This window comes from Arvicola amphibius, chromosome 4, assembly GCF_903992535.2.
Source record: "Arvicola amphibius chromosome 4, mArvAmp1.2, whole genome shotgun sequence".
Lineage (NCBI taxonomy): Eukaryota > Metazoa > Chordata > Mammalia > Rodentia > Cricetidae > Arvicola > Arvicola amphibius.
Genome location: NC_052050.1, coordinates 65,413,520 through 65,435,667, shown reverse-complemented (window position 1 = coordinate 65,435,667; position 22,148 = coordinate 65,413,520). Strand labels below are relative to the sequence as shown.

At 46.4% G+C, this 22,148-nt stretch overlaps 1 protein-coding gene across 2 annotated transcripts in view; it reads right to left on the bottom strand.

Moving 5' to 3' along the window:
- Positions 1-22,148, bottom strand: part of Glra1 (glycine receptor alpha 1) — a 79,881-nt gene that overhangs the window by 3,121 nt on the left and 54,612 nt on the right. For both annotated transcript variants that reach the window (XM_038327352.1, XM_038327353.1), the window contains exons 4-8: positions 19,546-19,769; positions 16,888-16,970; positions 14,532-14,669; positions 10,523-10,737; positions 4,062-4,208 (exon numbers count right to left, since the gene is read on the bottom strand). In XM_038327352.1, coding sequence (XP_038183280.1) covers positions 4,062-4,208; positions 10,523-10,737; positions 14,532-14,669; positions 16,888-16,970; positions 19,546-19,769 — 807 coding nt within the window. The remainder of the gene's footprint in view (positions 1-4,061; positions 4,209-10,522; positions 10,738-14,531; positions 14,670-16,887; positions 16,971-19,545; positions 19,770-22,148) is intronic.

The window sequence follows — 22,148 nt, the reverse complement described above, 5'->3', positions numbered from 1 at the left end:
TCCTTTTTTTTATGGTGGTTGTCACCACACAACACAACACAGTACCAGTGCAGACACCCAGCATGGTACTGTATGACCCAGCATGGTACTGTATGACCCAGCATGGTACTGTATGACCCAGAAGTGTAAATGGTCTCCACATATCTGCCACTCTCACTCAGAACTAAGGCCTGTAAGTAACACTGAGCAACACTGAATGCTCTAGAAGAGGTCAGACTGGAGAGATGGCTCAGCACTTAAGAACACGGACTGTTCTTGCAGAGGACCTGGGTTTGGTTCCCAGCACCCGCTTAGTGGCTCACAACTGTCTCTAATTCCAGTTCTAGAGGATTCAGTGCCCTTTTTTTTGGTCTCCTCTGGCACCAGGAGCATACATACACACAGACAAAAGACTCATAGACATAAAATAAAAATAAATAAACTTTAAAAGTATTTAAAAATGAACAAAACAGGTATGGGCTGATAAGAAGGCTCAGTGGGTAAAAGTGCTTACTGCTAAGCCTGAAAACCTGAGTTCAATCCCCAGGACCCATACAACAGGAGAGCATGGATTATTTTTAAAAATAATATATATGCATAGATTAAATAATATATATGCACAGATTAAATAATATATATGCATAAAATATATTATTTAACTTTATGTGTATTGGTGTGACTATATCAGTATATTAAATCCCCTGGGACTGGTGTTACAGACAGTTGTGAGTTGTCACATGGGTGCTGGGAATCGAACCCAGGTCCTCTGGAAAAAGCAGCCAGTGCTTTTTAACTGCTGAGCTATCTCTCCAGCCCAAGAATGTATTCTTACAAGTTATTCTCTGATCTCCATATTTCTACACATGCAGACATACATGGATACTTGTGAGTGTATACACACACACACACACACACACACACACACACACACACACACACACAGTGTTCAAGGCCAGCCTGGGCTACATGAGCTGTCTCGAAAACCTTGAAATGACACTACAGGAAATTATCAGTGCTTCCTGTACATAATGAACCAATCATCTCTAGACAAACAGGAGCCCCTCCACCGCATGAATCCCCACTGTATATAATGGGCTCTGTTGGTATGGAAAACACCACACTAGCTTTCCCAGACATTTTTGGAGAGTTATCTTTCACCTTCCTATCTGTTACACATTGGCAGGGAAAGAGGTTTGGCCCCTTCTAGCTAGACAGTGGCCCCTTGTATGCTGGAGAAAAGAAATAACCTAAGGAATGACTGGCTTGCTATTCTGACTACAACCAGCAGGTGACAGGACAAGCATGTTCATCTTCCTGGAGACACTTGGGGATGGAGCAAGAAATAGACTATGAAACATAGACTATGGAACCCACCCGAGGGATCCGGAGCTTTTGTTGAGTCTGGGCCCCCACAGAGCCTCCCAATGATCCTTCTAATGAGGTGGGCCAGGAACTTGGAAGAGTGGATGCTCTCTGCCCAGCAAATGAGACAACAACTGGAAATGTGGAAAAACAGTGGGACTTACTTGGGGAGCCTGGACCAGATCATCGGCCTAGAGAAATCCCGGTTAGAGCTAGTTCCTTGCCACTTGTCATCAAGCCTCCAAAACCTGCGTAGGCTTCTTACGCAAGGGAGGTTTCTGCAGCCCAGATCTACAGGACTCTAGTCAAACCACACCCAGATGCCAATGGGAGGTCTTCCATAGTGTCAGCCCAAGTAACCAACCTTGGCTTCTGATGCTCGGAACGAGTACAGAGCCCTTGTGAATGAGCTCACATCAGTTCATCTGTACACAGGGGAGTGATGATGTGACCCGGGTCTGGGGTGAGCTGGAGAGTGTGTTCTCTGCCTAAGGGCAGCTCCATCGTGCAGATACACACGGGGATAGGTACTCAATTTGGTTAAAGGTGGCAAGCGTTTTAGGTGGTGCCAGAAGTTCGTGGCTCAAGTGTCTTTCTATATATTTTATTCCTTAAAATTTTTTATTGACAGTTATTAATAATAAGTCAGTTAACAGCACTGACTGCCCTTCTGGAGGACCTGGGTTCAATTCCCAGCACTCACACGGCAGCTCACAACTGTCTGCAACTCCAAGACCTGACACCCTCACACAGACGTGCAGGCAGGCGAGGCATCAATGCACATAAAATAAAAGTTAACAAACCATTAAAAATTATTTTATGTGTATGTGTGAATGCCTGCAAGTATGTATGTACCTAGAGTTCTCTGAGGTCAAGAAGGCATTGGACCTCCTGGAGTTACCAGTGGTTGTGAATTAACATTTGTATCCTCAGAATTGAACTTGTCCTATGTTCTTTATTTTTTGTTTGTTTTCTTTTTTTTTTAAATAAAACATTTATTTATTTATTATTTATACAGTTTTCTGCCTGCATGTATTCCTGCAGGCCAAAAGAGGGCACCAGCTCTCATTACAGATGGTTGTGAGCCACCATGTGGTTGCTGGGAATTGAACTCAGGACCTTTGGAAGAGCAGGCAGTGCTCTTAACCACTGGGCTATCTGGAGAGATGTTTGTTTGTTTTCTGAGGCAGGGTTTCACTGTGTCCTGGCTGTCCTGGAACTTGTTCTGTAGATCAGACTGGCTTTGAACTCCCAGAGATCTGTCTGCCTCAGCATCCCAAGTGCTGGGATTAAAGGTGTGTACCACTAACACCCAGCTAAGCCTGTGTTCTTAACCACTGAGCCAGCTCTCCAACCCCTTTCCCTTTATCCCTTTCTACCCCTTTCTGTCTCTCCCTTCTCTCCTTCCTTCCCTTCCTTCCCTTTTTTCTTTGTAGCCAAGGCTAGCCTTGAACTCTCTACCTCAACAATGATTTTATTGGACTTACTTACAGAACTGCTTGAAGGGTTACTCACGGGAGCATGGAGACTCTACAGCAGCCACAGTGGAAAGTCTTTGCCCAGTCTGGATGATGGCTTCCCTATAGCTATCTAGAGGCTTTCCCTAATCCAGATAACCTTTCCTAGCTTTTAACTTTGAACTTTTGATCGTCCTGCCTCAGCTTTCAGAGTGCTGGGATTACAGTGGAAATCACTGCACCTCATTTTACTTTAGATTTTCTTTTTTGAGAAAAGGTCTCATGTAGCTCAAGCTTACCTTGAGCTTGACATAGCAAAGGATGACTTTGAACTTCTGATTCTCTTACCCCTACATCCAAGTACTGGGATTATAGGTGTGCACTCACATCTGGATTTATGCAGTGTGAGACATGGAACTGGGGGCTTGACAAATGCTAGGTGAGCAATCTACCAACAGAGCTACACCCCAGTCCCCCTCTTTTTTTGAGACAGTCTTATGCTGTAGTCCGGGCTGACCTTGAACCCCCAATCCTCCTGCTTCTGCCTACAAATGATTACTACTTCAAAGGAGGCACTTGGTTCCTAAAGGGCAGCAGGAAGGGCTAAACCTTCTAGGAGGGCCCATTCAGTCTGCCAAATCTTTTCCAGTACAGACATAGAAAGACCTTGCTGTCTGGGCCCCAGGAAGATTGTCCTGTGGTTGATTGGCGAGAATGAATTGAATCATGTTGCATGAATTGAATCATGTTGCCGATGTTTAACATACTAATGGGGAGCTGTGTGTGTGTTAACAGTTTTAATCCTTGACACCGGTGAGACAGGAACAAAGAAAGTTTAAAGCTTCCTTGGAACCTCTGACTTCATCCTCAGCATAGTCTCCTACCAAGCCAGTTTTTATAGATGATGATGAAATTGAGCCCAGAGATAGGCCAGCTTGAAGCCACACTGCAGAAAACAAGCAGCAGGTCTGCCCCAGCCTGCCCTGTCTACTGGGTGAAACTGGTTATCATCATGACTGTGGGCATTTGCTTCTTGGTGCCACTTGATAATCCCTACAGCACTGCTGCTGTGGTTAAAGAGGCTCTTGTAACCAAGAACGTCATCATTCACAAAGGGAAAAGTTAAGGTTTTCAAGGTTTGACCCCTGACTCTCACTTGCCTTACCCCTGGGGGCAGCCCAATGAAGCCAGGGTCACAAGACCGCTCATAGCTCTTCTCTGTCCACCAGTTGCCCCTCCCTAGGCCACACCCCAAAGGCCTACCTTGTGATGTCGCCGCTTCCTCCTAAATCGCAGCAGCTCCTTGTGCTGCCGGGACACGAAGTTCACGGCCGCATATTCCAGCAGAGCCGAGAACACGAAGAGCAGGCAAACAGCCATCCAGATGTCAATAGCTTTCACATAGGACACCTGGAGTGAAGGTGGGAGAAAGCACGGGGAGGTGAGGGGAGAGGAAAAGGTCCGGACATAGTGGGTGGAAGATTCCAGAAATAAGCAGTTTGTAAGCTTTAGGTCCTGCCCTGTTCTGAACAGTGCGATGAACTCTCGCGTTGTCCTACTCCATCCTGCCGATAACATAAGCCATTCTCTCCCAAGAGTATCCATTCTGCGTTCACTACCCTTCTACCAGGCATGGTGTGGCCACGTGCATTATCAGATGGACTCTGGCCAAAGCTTAATTTACTTAATAATGGCTCCAAAGTGCAGACACAGTGATGTTGGGAATTTGGATATGACCAGAAAAGCTACAAAAGATGTCTTTTAAGCAAAATGGCTAAGTTCTCAATTTAATATGGAAAGAAAAATACCCTTTGTTGACACTGCTAAGATCTACATCAGCAACACATTTTAAGAAAATCTAACCTTATTTTTATTTTACAGGTTTTTTATTTTACATTTTTCTATATAGATAGTTTGCGTGTGTGTGTGTGTGTGTGTGTGTGTGTGTGTGGTTTGTGTATGTGTGAGTCTGTGTACCACATGCCTGCAGTTCCTGAAGAGGCCAGAGAGGGCACTGGACCCCTTGGGACCACAGCTACAGAAAGTTATGAGCTACCATATGGGTGTTGGGAATTGAACCTGGGTCCTCTAGAAAAGCACTCAGTACTCTTAACCACTGGGCCATCTCTCCAGCCTAAGGATGCATTAAAAAGATTTATTTTTAAATTATACATTTCAGTGTATATTTGCATGTGAGTGTAGTATCTACAGAGACAAGATGAGGTAATCAGATCCTCTGGAGCTGGAGTTATAGACAGTTGTGAGCTGCCCCGTGTGGTTCTGGGAACTGAACTTGGGTCCTCTGCAAGAGCAGCAAGCACCCTTGACCCCTGAGCCATCTGTCCAGTGCCACAGCAGAACACATTTGTCTACAAAATTGTGGTATGCATAGGAAAGGAATATGGCATATAGGGTTTGGTACCATTGTCTTTTTATGCAATTGCCAGAGGGAGAGCACAGTGGAGTGTCCCTAGAATATGATCCCCAGGGATAAGAGGAGATTGTTGTATTGTGTGTGGATGGGGCATTGCCTGCTCATCAGTAACTTCCCTCACTTCCCTCTGCTCTTCAGCTGGGATATTCGGATGGAAGGAGCAGAGGAAGCTAGAGAAAGCATGTTGAACAAGCTGGGCAGAATGTCAGGGAAAAGATATGATGCCGACGTGAGAGGGGATGAGAGGAGGATGGTGTGGAGTGGAGCATCGTATCCCAGTTTGAGAGGATGCTGGACTGAGCATTGGCATGAAAGGAAGCTGTTAGCAAACAGAACTGTCAGACCCCCAGAAACTGTCACAGAATCATTGACCGCACTGGCAGAAACTGCTACAGTCACGTGACCTAGACCTCTCTTGATTAATACCAAAGGCTCATAGCCATCCTGAGGGAATTTATTCAAGGAAAGCAGTTGATGGCTGAGAGATGGCTCAGTGGAAAAGGGCACTTGCTGACAAGCCCGATGACCTGAATTCAAACCCCAGGACCCACGTGGTGGATGTGAAGAACCAACTCTCCTAAATTGTTCTCTGACCCTGTTGCTTATATGAGCCACCCCCCAATGAACAAAAAAGTAACAACAGCAACAACAAAAGCAGCTGGATTTGGGGGAGGCTAGCAAGTTCATAGCATTGTTTTAAAACTGTTGAAAGCTGGTATCTTTTACCCATCATTTCTCTGCTTCCCCAACCCTGAAGATCAACTAATCCGCTTTGTGTTTCTGTGCTTTCTCTGTTCTGAACATTCCCGAATTCCATTATGGAATAATATTGCAACATATCTCCTTCCATGCCTGGCTTATCCCACTTATAGTATTTTTTAAACTGTTGCATGCAAGAGTATTTGCATTTATTTATTTTTAAATATTTATTATATATTTATTCATGTGTCTGCACATGCATTTGTATGTGTAGACGTACATGAGTGCAGGGCCTGTGGAGGCCAGAAGAGGTCATCAGTTCCCCCTAGAGCTGGAGTTACAGGTGGTTATGCACTGCCCTACATAGGTGCTGGGAACTTAATGGTAGTCTTCAGCAAGAGAAGCAAGTACTCTTAACTGCTGAGCTGTCTCTCCAACCTCAACAGTTTATTTTTGGTTGTGAGCCTAGCCTTTAATGGCTGAGCCATCCCTCCAGACCTCAACAGTTTATTTTTATGGCTTAATAATATTCGATTTGATGGATACACAGCACTGTTTTTGTCCGATTGGACATCAGCTATCTCCATCTTTTCGTGGAACTCAGAGTGAGGCTGTGATCACCCTGTAGAGAGTCTGTATGCACTAATTCATTTCCCCTGGGGGTTTTGGGCGCTTTAACTGGCTCTTCTCCCTTCCTAACCCTCCAGACCACAGCAGCCTTGAAAATCAGCAGCTGGAAAAGCACAGTAATAACCAACCACCTGGAGAGGGCAGAGGAGCTGCTTGACTCTGGTTCCCAGGGCCTTGCCCTCCGCCTTTGGCCTCCTCAGCTGTCCCCTTAGAACGCCTGCTCACTGGCTGCCTTTCTTTGACCTGATTTGGAGTGGGCCCTGGGAACAGTTTTCATTTGTATCTTTTTAATCTGGGGGACATTGGTTGAAAACAATTAGTGGCAATTGCTATCAGAGGCACTGAGGCAAAGCAATAGGTTAATCAAAAAAATGAAAGAGGGGACTGGGGAGAGAGCTCAGTAGTGGGGCACTTGCCTGGCAAGCTCAAGGGCCTGGCTTCAAGCCTTTGCAATGCCAAATAAAAAGTTCAGGAAAGCGAGCTATGTCACGAGATGCCACAACCCAGGACACCCTGATCCCCCGAGCAGGAAGTGAAGGCTGAAGCCAAGCTGTCCACTGCCTAGCTAATGCTGACTCTAGCAGACTCTCTCAGGAGGAGGTCAGGGACATACATAGGATCTGGGCATTCCATAAAAACTTGTGGTTTTTATGTTGGCCACCAGGCTGAGTGAGCCAGACTTCAATGGTTGACATAACACAGAATTCAGGGTTCACAGAACCAGCTCAGACAAAGAATAAACGTCAACAAGTCCTTAGGGGTTAGAACCCAAGTTCCAAAAATTGCCATGTTGTATTATATAATACGAGCGATTTATTAGGTGTGCAAAACTAGCAAACAAACAACTCAAAACAAAAAAATAACTCTCCCACCAGAAAAATATGACCCAGTTACAGGAAAAAAAGAATATGGGTCAAAGAGGTGGCACCGGAGGACACCAGATATCAGACTTAACAGGCTTAACATTTTATTTTATTTTTGTTATGTGTATGCATTGTGTCTCTGTATGAGTATGTGCCCAAAGGCTAGAGGCATTGGATCCTCTGGGGTTAGATATATAGGAAGCTGTGTTGTGGGAGCAGGGAATTGAACTAAGGTCCTCTGCAAGATCAGTGAGTTCTTTTAATCTCTAAGCCATCTATCTAATCCCTTTATTTTTATTATTCTTAAAGATAGGATATCATATAGCTGGCCTTGAACTTGCTGTATAGTTGAGGATGACTTAGAACTTCTGATGCTTCTGTCTCTGCCTTCTAAGGGCATGTGTGCCACCATCATACCGGGTAGACAAAGACATTAAATTAGTTATCTTAAATATATTCAAGCAATTGAAAGAAACTGTGTATAGGAATTTGAGCATGGTGACACACATCTTTAGTCCCATGACTAAGGAGGGTGAGGGTGGAGGATTGCCATGTATTCAAGGCCAGCCTGGGCTATGTCTGTCTCAAATAAAACAAAAACAACACAAGGAAACTAAAGGAAAATTTGAGACCGTTCTCTCACCAAACAGGACACATTAGTAAAAAGGTAAAAATTATGAGAGCCAAACGAAAACTCTGATATTGAAAGTCAATAATTAAGATGAGAATTTCACGACAGTGGATGTAAGGAGGTAGAAGAAAGAACCAGAGAACGTGGAGAGAAATCAGCATCGTTGAGATCATGAGTCTGCGGGGAAGAATGGGGGGAGAGGAGCACAGCCACAGAGATTCACGGGAAACCACCAAAGCCACCAACACATGATGACTAGAACCTCAGAAGAGACAAAAAGAGGTAGAATAATTGATCAATAACCTACCTTATGCCTATTATCCATTTAATAATCAACTCTCAATTATCTCTCAATCTATTATTAACCTATCATCTACCTATATATCACTGATCTTCTATAACGTCCTCCAGCTGTCTACTCATCTGTCATGTATGTATGTATGTATGTATGTATGTATGCATATATGTATGATCTATCTATCTGTTCTTGTTTCTTTTTTGTTGCTGGGACAAATGCTCTGTTCCACAGATACTAGGGGAGGAAAGGGCTTTTTTGGCTGACACTACCAGGTCATATTTCATTAGTGAGGGAAATCAGGGTGGGAACTCAGAATGATCCTCGAAGCAGAGACCATGGAAGAATCTTACTTGCTGGCTTCCTCTCTGCTCACTTGTGCTCAGCTAGCTTTCTTATATAGCTCTAGATCACCTACATAGGGATGGCACTGCCCACAGTGGGCTGGCATTTCCTACATCAATTAACAATTAAGACAATTCCTCCATAGACAAGCCCACAGACCAATGTGATCTGTGCAATCCCTCAGTTGAGACTCCCTTAGATGACTTTAGGTTGTATTGAGTTGATAGTTAATGCTAGCTAGACGTGTTTATGAATGTATGTATGCATGCATGAATGTATTTACGTCTACATGTATGTCATCTAATATATCTGTCTACCCTATCTACAAATAGCATCTTTCTATACTATGTGGCTATTTCATACCTATCTATCTCCTTATATAGATAAACAAAACAGAAGTACTAACAATTGGTGAATGTAGGTGAAGGTCATGGAGTGTGTCTTGCTCTTTCGGTGTCCCTGTGTGGAAGCAGAAGCAATGGGTGGTCCTGACTGGAAACGGTGCAGACACTGTTTATCACCAGCATGGGCCTGGCGTGAATAGCAGAGTACAGTGCTGTGTCTGGTGCTAGCAGACAGAGTGGGAAGTGCCTTGGGCAGTTACAGTGAATGAAGCAGAAACTGGGCCTGGCATTAGGGAAAAGCAGAGCAGGATGAAGCAGCCATCGGCAGCAGTGTAGTACTTCTCAGGAGGGTGTCAAGGAGTGGGGCATGGCATGGCGGTAGAATTATTCCTCACTAGGGGGCATGGAGGGGCAGCGGTGTAGGGAACAGAATGTATGTTTAGTGTTAAGGGTGAATCAAGCAGTCTATGTTGAGTCTGGTGGGAGGACTGATGAGACAGAACGCTGAGTCAGGCAAGCATGGAATAATTTAGCAACCTGGGACTCCACATGGCCTTCTCCAGACAATGCATATAACAACCTAGCCCCCCACCCCCTGCATCATACTGTATGCTCACTGTGGACAATGGATAATGGCCATGAAGAACTTCCCCTTTGTGGATAGTTTCTATTCAAATATTTTCCTGGATGTATCTGGGTATAGGAAGGAGGGGGCTGATCCAGTCTTTGGTTTTGGAATCATGAGCGGTACGGCATAGTGTGTCCTCTGAACAAACTGGTAGGGAAAATTCTCTCTTTACATCTTTTGTTGCTGTTGTTCTTTGTTTTGAGACAGGGGATCATTATGTAGTCCTGGCTAGTTGGGAACTCACTATGTAGATCAGGTTGGCCTGACCTCAGAGATCTACCTGCCTCTGCTTGCCAAGTGCCAGGATTAAAGGCATGTGCATACCCTGACCCTTATTTTCTGTTTTATACGTCTACATAATTGGGTGTACATATGATTAAAATCAGATGCATCATGGAAAAGAGAATGCACAATAAAGCTTATATAACTTGAATCTGTCAATCACAATAGAGAACCACCCAGATTATATTCATTAGTCATCAGTCCCTCCTTCCTTCAGGATCCATAAAAAGAAGTCCCAAACAGTGACTGGACCCTTGAGCCGTCTCTCACTCAGGTGGCCTGCTGCTGCTTTCTTTGGCAGGGTGCCCAATATATACTCTTGATTTACTTAAGAATAGAGTTTTCTTGCTATTTTTTAAACTGTATTCATCTCCCCCTCACCCTCCAATTCTTTGAATAACATGCTAAGAACCTAGAAACTGTAAATCAGACAGCTACTTCTGGAAACAATGCTAGATGCAGCATGTATATTCATGGTGACACACTATATGCATCTCATGTTTCAGTCAGGGATGAGGGGTGCTGGCGGCTTCTCTATTGTAGGGTTCAGTACTCCCCAATGGTCCCACTTACCTTGGGTAGGGAGGCTCGGGAGCCAGAGCTCTGTGTGGTCATGGTGAGCACAGTAGTGATGCCCAGCCCGACACGAGCTGGTGCAGCATCCATGTTGATCCAGAAGGAGATCCAGGATAGGATGACGATAAGCAGGCTGGGGATGTACATCTGGATCAGGTAGTAGCCCATCTGCCGCTCCAGGTGAAATCGGGCCTCAATGCAGGTAAATTTACCTGTAAGTAATGACAGCAAAGGAGCCACGGAACATGCTAGAGAGTAGCAGCAGTATCAGGGTCAGCTTGACTGGAGTCCTGATTCAGCCCCACTCTGTCTGTACTCACAGGCAAGTGCTTGAATTGTTCTGTGCCTCAGTTTCCTCACCTAGGGTAAATGGTGTAACACAGTTGACTCTCCGTGTCCATGGGTTCTACATCCATGGTTTTAGCCAAGTGCAAGTAGAAATATTCAGAAGAAGTTCATCTCCTCTGAACGTATGCAGGCTTTTTCCCTGTCATCGCACCTCAGACAACAGGCGAACATCTGTGTACACAGCATTTATGCTGAGTTAGGTATTGTCAGTCACCCTAAGATAATGTGTGCAGAAAGATGTGTGTATGTCATATGCAGACACTGCCCCACTCTACCAAGGGGACTTGAGCATCTTTGGCATCTTTGCCTCTGGGTATCTGAGGGGGGGTCCTGGAGACAACCTCCTGGGAACACTAAAGGATGAACAATACATACTTCATATGGTGACTCTTTTTAAAAACTTACATTTATTTATTCATTTGTGGTATGTGTGTGTATGCACAAGCGGGCATGCCATACCACGGCCCTTGTGTGGAGGTCAGAGAACAGCTTGTGGGAGTGAGCTTATCCTTCCACCATGTGGCTCTGAGGAGCAACCTACAGTTGCCAGGCATAGTGGCAAGCGCTTTACCCTTGGAATCCTCTTGCCAGCCCTCATATAGCGGCTCTTATGGTTTTAGTGGGGTGAAATGAGATGGTGCTTATGAAGAACTCTGACAGTCCTCACACATTGTGGGTACTCAGCAGCCTCATTTGCCACCACCATCATGACCACTGTCATCATTATAATTATCACCATCACCAATGTCATTATCACTGTAATCTCGGTCACCATTGTCCTTTCAGAGTTATTACCATCTTCATCATTGCCACCATCACTGGGATCAGCATAATTGCCATCTTTATCATCATCATCATTTTAATTATCTTCACTGTTATTGTCACACTCACCACTGCCACCGCCACCACCACCGCCACCACCACCGCCACCACCACCATCACCACCACCATCACTATTTGTTTGCTAAGAGAGAGAACAGGTGGAGTTTCCAGACCCTTCTGCTCTGGTGTCCCCAAACATGACTCAATTCTATCACTTCTTGTAAACCTTTTGTTTGATGACTCTTATTTGAGATGTTCATACCCGTACTCTTGGACATCTTTATTTCTTCCTAAACATTTCTTTCTGTTAACTCTTGGGTTTTAAAATGACTTAATCCCAACTCGGCTTAAGAATCCCTTTGTTTTCTCCTTCTTTTCTTATATGAAACATTTCCTGTCCTCTACAGGAGAGTTCAAACTCTGTAGACTGTCCCGCCCAGTTGACCTCTGACCTGTATTTCTAGCAATTTCCCTCTTCCATTACCATAATGGTCACTCTATGCCCCCTGTCCTTGTCTGGAGCATGCCTACCCCGTCACCCTTCTGAACTTTGATGTTGCCAGTATCTTTGCCCCTCTTCCTTCCCTCGGCCCAGGAGACGCCTTTCCTCTTGCAGGGATGCTTATTCACAAAGTGGCAGAAGGCTCCTTTCCTTGGTGTGTTCTCAGCTCTGCTCTTGAGATCACCCAAGCCTTTAAAGTCACAGAACAGCTGGTGAGTGAGTGAGTGAGTCAGCCAGTCTCTCCCTTTTGATCTTTGGCACTGGACTGGGCAGCCTTTTATCTCTTTTCATTCATGTATTACTGGAACTGGGACCATGCCTGTCCCAGGGAAGGGCCTAAGTTCCTGTCTACTGAAGCCAGGGACCAGGAGATTTCATGGGGCTCCATGTGATCAGCGCCCTGCCCATCTTTTACCTCTGTCCCCACAGGGCTTGACTCAAAACTGTAAAGGTGAAGAGCGGAGGAGGGAATGAGAGGGAAGGTTCCCTGCCCATCAGCCTCTTTCTACCTCTTGGCTGCTGTCAGTAATGCTGCTGCAGGCACAGAACAAATGTGTCTCTGAAATCCTTCCTTTGCTTTCTAGATGGATATATAAAAGGTGATTCCTGCCTCAGGATGCTGTTTTCAATGGATGAGAAGAGAAAATAATAGAGTATTAGTCTTTAAAATAAGAAAATTGGGCAGAGGAGATGGCTTATTGGTGAAATGCTTGTTTGGGTGAGCAGTTGTAATCCCAGTGCTGGGGAGGAGGCAGGTGAATCCAGGGGCTTTCTGCCAGCCAGTCTACCCCAAACGTTAGTCCCAGCTTAAAAAGAAAGTAGAGAGTGATAGAGGAAGGTACCTGACATCCTCTGACTTCTGTGTGTACAAGCATAGTAACACATATTTGTATACACACGAGAGAGAGAGAGAGAGAGAGAGAGAGAGAGAGAGAGAGAGAGAGATCCTGCCATTTTCAAATCTATGAATGGTATCGGCAGGCCCTTTCCTACCAGGTGAAGTGAGCCAGATACAAAGACAAGTACCTTTCCATTTCAGCTATGCATATGGTCTGTGGCAAGCAAACTCACAGAAGCGGAAGGTGGAATGGAGGAGTTTGAGTGAGATAGCAGTCAAAGGGTGCAGAGACTCAGTCATGCAAGATTATTAAACTCTGGAGATGTTGTACTGTGTTCCTGGTCCTGATCCATATACACGTTCAGCCCTTTGCCAAGAGGGTAGATCTTGGGTGTACGTGTGTGTACACGCACACGCACGAGGTGAGGCACATATCCATTAGCTTGATTGTGGTCTCCATTTCACAACAGATAGCATGCACATCAAGGTATACATCTTCAATACACACACTATCAAATTTTGTCAGCCACTTCTAGCCCAGGAAAGAGTGGAATAGAAAGGAGAATGCTGCACACTGGTAAAGCCAGTGGCTTGAGAGGATCTGCTGTGTATTTGGACCCACGGTCAGTGGTTACTCGTGGTGGCCACTGGGAGTCCTGTTATCTCAGAGTCAGCACACGCAGGGGCGAAGTACATCTTCAGACATCTGGAGACTTCTATGCAGTGACCCAGAAAGCTGTAGTTGTCCTAGGCAGACCAGAGCCCAGGCTGCCTGTCTCTCACAGGGGCTTCCACTTACAATGGCTTCTCCTGTCCCCCCACCCCCCCCTCCCCGTCTGCCTGGACCTCCCCTCTGCTCAGCTGGGGTCAGGCACAGCCAGTTAGCATGTCCGTCCTCTTGCCATTCCCAACAGTGCTCACATGAGCTGGCTTCCTGTCTGAGATGCGGCATATATGGTCTTAGGGTCTAAGCCCAGTTCCTTACTGAATTCAGCCTCTCCTAGCAAAGGTTAGACTCCTCATGGATGACAGATAGCTGACCAAGTATCTGGGTTCCCCTTCTCTACCCACCATGGCTCCCAGAGAATGGACTAATTTCTAATGTTTACTAATTACCAATTAGAACCATGGCCTCCCAGCTCCCTCTTACTTGGTTGGGTCCAAGGCAAGCACTTTATTTCTGCACTGTCAGAGACACAAGTTTCTGTGTGGCAGAGCCCACAATCCGTCTACCAACTCCCCCTCTTTGCCTCAGCGGCAGGACCCCTATCCAGGATAAATAGTATTTACTAACTTCTTTTGTAATTAGGTGTGGCCTGGGTTTACGTTAACATCCCCAGGACTCACAGAAATAACATCTCAATGGCACTTTTTTGTTTTGGTCCAAACCTATTCCATTAACCACCAGGTGATAAACACAGAGCACACAGTTCTGCGACTGAACCGTGTCTGAGACGACTGGGGTCCTGAATGGCATGATGGTCTCTGGCACCCACCTGTGTTGTAGTGCTTGGTGCAGTATCTCAGGTCCTTCTCCTCTTTCAGGATAAACTGAGGCAGCGTCAGTCCATCTGCCACCTGCACCGCTCCCTGCTCCTGCCACTCAAAGATGAGGTCATTCATGGTGTATCCAACTGGGAGGGATTGGGAGAAGGAACAGTCAGCAAGGTCTCTGGGTTACAGTTAGGGTTGGGGGCTGGGCAAAGCCTCAGATCATGGTGGAGGTCAGGGGATTCCATTGCCATTTCTTCTTTACTTCCCTCGTATAGGAATTGTTGAAATTCATTCCCCAGCCTCCCACCTAGGTTTGTCCTGGGGCCCTGCTCCTCACCCCAGGATGAAGGGTGATTGACAACCAACACTTCTTGCACATGCCACCCCCAAAAGCTTCCCCTTTTGTTCTCTACAGGTTTTCCTTTGGAGAGTGAATCTACCAGGTGTGATCTTGATGAGAAGCGTAGGTGGGAAATGGTGGCCCAATCAAGGCAACCAGATTTCTGCTCCAGGACCAGCTCTTCTTTCATTTCCTTGAGACATGGTCTCATGTAGCCCAGGCTAGCCTCAAACTCACTAGCTAGATTTGTCTTCAAACTCACAATCCTTCTGCCTCAGCCTCTTGTGGCGCACACGACCTAGCTAGTTTCTACCTTGTGTGTATGGTGTATATATATGTTCGTGTGGTTATATGAATATGTGTATGTATGCCAGAAGCTGATGTCGGATGTCTTCCTCAATTGCTCTCCATGTAATTTATTTTTAGAAAATATTTTATCTTTATTTTAATTTTTGTGTGTGTGTGTGTGTGTATGTGAGAGTGTTACATGCATGCAGATGGCCTCAGAGGCCAGAGGTGTCAGATTTTCCTGGAGCCTGATTTTCAGGTGGTTGTGAGCCGACCAATGTGGGAGCTGGAAACTGAACTTAGGTCTTCTGCAAGAGCAAATATGTTCTTCTTTTTAAAAATGTTTTATTTATTTTTATTTTATGTGGGTTGGTGTTTTGCCTGCATGCATATCTATTTATGTGAGGGTGTCACATCCTCAGGAACTGGAGTTACAGTTGTGAGCTGCCCTGTGGGTACTGGGAATCCAGGTCCTCTGGTTCCAGCCCTGCAGTATGAGCTCTTAACCACTGAGCCAACTCTCCAACAACCACCTTAGTTTTTGAGACAAGGTCTCACTGAACATGGAACACATTGCTTCAGTTGGGTTGGTTGGCCAGTGAGTTCCAGACATCTGCCCATCTCTGCATTCCTGTCTGTGCTTGGTTGGCTTTTACATGGGTCTGGGGAATCCAAACTCAGGTTCTGATGCTTATGTGGCAGACATTGGACTGGTTGAACCTCTCCTCTGGTTCTGTTTCCTTCTTCCACCAATACACTCCACTAGCTCCTCTTTGCTAGAGTGACTTGGGCAATCAGTTGTCTACCTCTGCTGCAGTTGGGCATCCTCAGACAATGACTTCTCTAGTTGCCTGCCTCCCCTGCAGGTGAGCACCCTTAGATCATGACTTCTCTAGTTGCCTGCCTTCCCTGCTGGTGAGCATCCTTAGATCATGACTTTTCTAGTTGCCTGCCTCCCCTGCAGGTGAGCATCCTCAGACCATGACTTCTCTAGTTGCCTGCCTCCCCTGCAGGTGAGCATCCTTAGATCATGACTTCTCTAGTTGCCTGCCTCCCAGGCTGGTGAGCATCCTTAGATCATGACTTCTCTAGTTGCCTGCCTTCCCTGCTGGTGAGCATCCTTAGATCATGACTTCTCTAGTTGCCTGCCTTCCCTGCTGGTGAGCACCCTTAGATCATGACTTCTCTAGTTGCCTGCCTTCCCTGCAGGTGAGCATCCTCAGACCATGACTTCTCTAGTTGCCCGCCTCCCCTGCAGGTGAGCATCCTCAGACCATGACTTCTCTAGTTGCCCGCCTCCCCTGCAGGTGAGCACCCTTAGATCATGACTTCTCTAGTTGCCTGCCTTCCCTGCTGGTGAGCATCCTTACATCATGACTTCTCTAGTTGCCTGCCTCCCAGGCTGGTGAGCATCCTCAAACCATGACTTCTCTAGGCCATTTCTCTTCATTCCTAGCAGGCCCATTCACAAGGGACTTGACACCGTGCTTCCTCCTGGGAGGATGCAGCTGATGACAAAGTCTGTACCCCAGTGAGACAGAGTGGGGGAAATTATATTTCTATTGTATATTCTCAAAGGAACCCCCCCTCGGCACTTTGAGCTATAAAAGTACTCTCCTGGGTTCCAGTGATTAGGGAATTTCTGCCCGGCAATGGGTAAATAGGAGCCTGGTTCCTTTAAAAAACAAAACCAAACAAAAACCTCAAAACGATTCTGGTAAGGGACTCACAGCTTTCCAGTTGCATGATACATGTCTGTACGTCCATCGGGAAGTTCTTCAGGTCCATGGGGCAGGCCAGCGTCAAGGTGATTCTGAGAAGAGAAGGTATTGGGCTGACATGGGGACGACACCCAGGGAGTCTGTGCCCCTGTGCTTTTGCCAGTTGAAATCATTGTTTTAGGGTGGGGACCGGAGACCTGAGGACCAGTGCTTAGAGAATAAGTATGTGCACATTTTCAAATTCCCAGGATGGCAGAGGAGGCTTGGAGCCATCAGTTAGAGGGACTTCTGGATTTCTCTGAAACTTTCTTGGATGCTAGAGACCTCTGTTTTAGCAGGTTGCTGGGGTGCCAGGTGCTGCCCTATGCCAGTTCTTCCTTCAGGTTTTCCATTGAGTCCCCAGCCCCAGGTGCTCCTTACGCTTCAGCAGTAAGTGCTGCCCATGGCTCTTGGCCGCTTCCAGCCACACACGGGGCCTGTCAAAAGTGAGTCCCCCACCCCCACTGCTGACTGTTCCCACACAGCTGACTCACATATGTGGGTTCAGGCAGGGACAGGTGGAGAGTAGTGGGGCAGTTATTTATTTTGAGGGTGTTCAACCCTTATAAAAGCTGCAGCCCCAGAGCCAGAGGGAACCCCTTCGGCGACACCCCAGGCTGGTAGCTGAGTCCTGGCAGAGCTGGTTCTGGGATTGTCGGATATGACTCCCTGCTGTCCTGAGGTCAGCCCTACTTCTTTGAGGTACCCAGTTAGAGATGTCTCCTTAGAACATAGCCACTTCCACCGCAGCCGCACACCTGGCCCTTTGTGTATGTCCCTTCCAGCTCACACCACAGGTGTGTGGATGTCTTCCAAGGACATTAAAAAAAAGCAGGAAGGGGATGGGAAGGAAGAGGGAGGAGAAGGGATGCAGGGAAGGGGCGGGAGGAGTGAAGAGAAAATGAGTGAGACCCATTTCTGAAGATAAAAGCTCTGAAGCAGGGCAGCTGTCAGACCGGGTTAATTTTCAGATGCGGAATAACCTTGGGACCATTGCTTTCTGCTGACCTGTCCTTCTGTCAGGTTGCACTGGGACTCTGCTTCCCAGAGACATGAAACTGTCTTGGCAGCAGAGACTTCCAGGCAGAGGTGACCCTCCCTCCAGCAACCCACTGGGGCCTTGGTGGCTGACCCGAGACCCATGTCATTCTTCATCTGAATGTGGCTGCTAGGGTGAAGTCAATCCGTAGAGTGGTGAGGGTTCCACCTCCCTCCCCCACAGACTGTGGGTGTACTGAGCCCAGTCCCCTCTGAAGGTCAGGATCAGCCCAGCCTCTGCCCTTTGCATCCTGCCCCATCCTGGATATTTAAGGCTTCTATCTGAATAGGAGATGAGACTTCTCTCCCACTGAGAAACTGAAGGTAGAAGGGATGGTCACTTAGCTCTCTGAAGCGCCTTTAAGTCAGAACACATCTGTTCATTATCACATACTGATGTGCAGATGTTAAGCGGTGGTCCATGGCCATTCTGATTCTCCAGAAGTCCTGGGACCCAAGTGGAAAGCTGTGGCTCTTTTAATTCTCCAACGGGCATGGGACCCACACTAGTACCCCATCAGAACTTACTTTCTGACAGGAACCATGAAAACTTGGGAAGGTTTCCTAAATTCCACATCCGTACTTTTCTGATGTATATATAACGGGATCATCAAACCTAACTCACGAGTTATATAATGATGTAATACATAAGCAGAGCTCTGCATGGTACATTTTCCAAGATGCCAGTGCGTGAGCGTGAGCCCATTTTCCCATTTGCATTGTCCATTGTCCCTGTGCCCTGGGGAAGGAGAGTAGGGACTAGAGGTGTGTGTGTGTGTGTGTGTATGTGTGTATAGGGGACAGGGAGCCGGTGTTAGGACACTCTGAAAGTTTAGCACTTAACTAATGTCTATAGGCTATAGGCACGGGGAGGTGTCCTGACTCCCAAGGCTTAATACAAAGCAAGTGGGATTTAAGGCAGGGAGGTAGCAACCCTGGCTCATCCTCGTGGACTGTGCCATTTACCTGGTGGTCCCATTTACCGCCAAGCTGCTGTGTCTTGGCAAGCTTTGTTCCTCTAGAGTTGCTACCGATTGATGTAGGTGTGTCTTCTATCTGATGATTTCATTGGATAATTAATAAAGAAACTGCCTGGCCCATCTGATAGACCGGCCCTTAGGTGGGTGGAGTAGACAGAACAGGAAGAAGGAAGTGAGGTAGATGGCTCAGTCAGATGCCACGCCTCTCCTGAGTTAGACAGACTGCCATGCCTCTGCTCAGGGAGAGAGATGTGATGGAGCCAGCCACCAGGACAGACATGCTGAATCTTTCCTGGTAAGACACCACTTTGTGGTGTTACACAGATTATTCGATATGGGTTAGTCAAGATGTGAGTAAGAGGCTGAAAATAATGGGCCAGGCAGTATTTAAAAGAATACAGTTTCCATGTAATTATTTCGGATAAAGCTAGCCGGTGGCTGGGAGCAGGGCGGCGGGAAGCCGGCCCGCAGCTCCCCTCACTACAACCGATCATGCCTGAGAAGTCTATTTTGCCTTTTTGTTGAAACACAGGGTCACTTAAACACCACTTTCCCTCACAAGCCTTTGTCCCACCCTCCTTCCGTGCTTTTTGTTGGCTCCAGAACTCACCTGATGCTGTAGAGGACATTGCCATTCCGGGAGATTCTCAGCAGTTTGTTGTCAGTGGTGATCTCATGGAAGTGGGCTCCCTTTTCGTTGGCAAAGAACAGGTCAGGCTTCCAGATGGAATCCAACATGGACGGGTCAAGGTCCAGGGAGTCGTCAGGGTACTCATTGTAGGCCAGACGGGGGTCATTCCACTGCTGCCTCAGGAAGATGTTGACCCTGTAGTCCTGCAGCCCCAAGACAGCAGTGGGGGCGGGGTTAGGCTCTGTGTGCCAACTCTCAGAAGACTTAGGTGCTTATGGCGCATGGGCTCCAAAACCTATCCTGGAAGAGGCTGAGTGTGACCACCTCCCCTGGTGTGCCTAAATCCCAGGGGACCAGCAATCACTCCTTCCTGTCCTCAGCTAAGTATACATATGTCTGAACTTTAGAACAAATGTTTTATTTGGAAGGAATTTTAGCCAGGTGTGGCAGCTCATGTCTGTAATTTCAGCATAGGAGGTTGAGGCAGCAGTACTGCCATAATTTGAGGCCAACATGGGTTACATAGCAAATACTGGGTCAGGACTGCAGAACAGGACTCTGTCTTAAAAAAACAAACAAACAAACAAATCAAGAACCAAAAAAATTAAAAAATAAATTTCAACAACTAATGTAATAGATCTGTTTTCTTTTTCTTTAAATAAAAACAGTTCTTTCTTCGTTCCTTCTTTTTTCCCCCCTCCCTCCCTCCCTCCCTCCCTCCCTCCCTCCCTCCCTCCCTCCCTCCCTCCCTCCCTCCCTTTCCTCTTTCTTGTGTGTGTGCAGCACACATGTGATGGTCAGAGGACAACTTGTGGGAGTTACCATCTCCTTCCACCATATGGGTCCAGGGGATTGGACTCAGGTCACCAGGCTTGATGGTGAGCATCTTTACCTGCTGAGCCATCTCCCCAGTTCCCTGTTTTTAGCTTCCTGTTAACATATTGTTATATTAACTTTCTATTTTTTGCTTTTTCTTTTTTGAGACAGAGCTTTCCTGTGTAGCCTTGGCTGTCCTGGAACTTGTCTGTAAACTAGGCTGGCCTTGACTCTAGAGATCCACCTGCCTCTGCCTCTCGAGTGCTGGGATTAAAGATGTGTATTGACACAGCCAGTTTACTCCTTCACATTGTAAATAAATAAGTGTAAAAAGAGAAGTTCAAGGTCATTCATAGCTGTGGAGTTTGAGGTCCTGCTGGGATACAGGAGACTCATGCAGCCCAGGCAGGTTCAGCCAAGCTTTTCTTCAGCTGCTTTCTCCAAATTGTAAAGTTTAGTTTTGTTCGCACCTGGAAAAGCTGTCAGGACACTGGGCTGATGCAGGTAAGGAATATCCCATTAAAATATTTCAGTAGGAAGTCTTTTAGGGGCTGGGGAGATGGCTCAGTGGTTAAGAGCACTGACTGCTCTTCTAGAGGACCCATGTTCAATTCCCAACACCCACATGGCAGTTCACAACCACCTGTGACTTCAGCTTCAGGGCGACCTGACACCCTCTTCTGGCCTCTACCAGCACTGCACACACACACTCATACACAAACAAACATATAAAGACCAAAATAAGTCTTAAAAAAAAGGAACGTGCTTTAATTTTGATGAAAAGGTACTGTAAACTTGGGGGTCCATGAATGTAGTAGCACTGTAAATAAAATTTGGGGTGCATCTCTGTTTCCCAAGGCAGAAGGGCAGAGCATTAGTGTTGAGCTACCCAAAAGGCATTACTCTCCCAAAGATTAATGACCCCAAGTCTGACTTTTGGTGCCAACCTTCAAGAAATAACACACACACACACACACACACCCATGCACACACTCACATCCATGTACGTACCTCCACACCCATGCACCCAACCACTCACCCACACATACATCCACACTCATGCACACTCATGTGTACACACACATACACCCATGCACACCCCTACTTGTGTGCATACACACATACACATCCCCCATACCCATGCACCCACCCACTCACCCATGCATACACCCACACCCATATTTGTGTTTGAAATCACACACACACACACACACACACACACACACACACACACACACACACTTGAGAGAACACTTTTTCTCCAAGGATGCCGTAAAAATGAGGTCACATTGTCTTTTCTTTTGGAGAGCTGCTTCTGAGCCCTCCTCAGTCTTGATCGGTCACTAGTAGGGATGAATGAAAACAGACAATCCTCCCATGCTCACTTCACCCCTGTCTACCGCCTCCCGTGTGCTCCAGTTTGGTGGAAATATCGATAGCTTCATAAAACATTCCAATGCATTTTATAGGATTTTCCTATAATTTAATTGCAGCCTGTCCCTCAAGCCCCATAGAAGGTGACATTTGGTCTCATAATCTCAGGTCTTATGAGTCCCATGATGAGGACTAGGCCTAGATATTGTCTAAAAAGCCCAGTTCCAGGAGATCTGACACTGTCTTTTAGCCTCCATGGGCACTGTGCGCACAGAAATACATGAGGTGAAATACCCATATGTGTCAATAAAAATAAAGAAATAAAAATGAAAAAAATTTCAATTATATTTGTTTAATCTCTGTGTGTGTGCGCATGTGTGTCTGAGTATGTG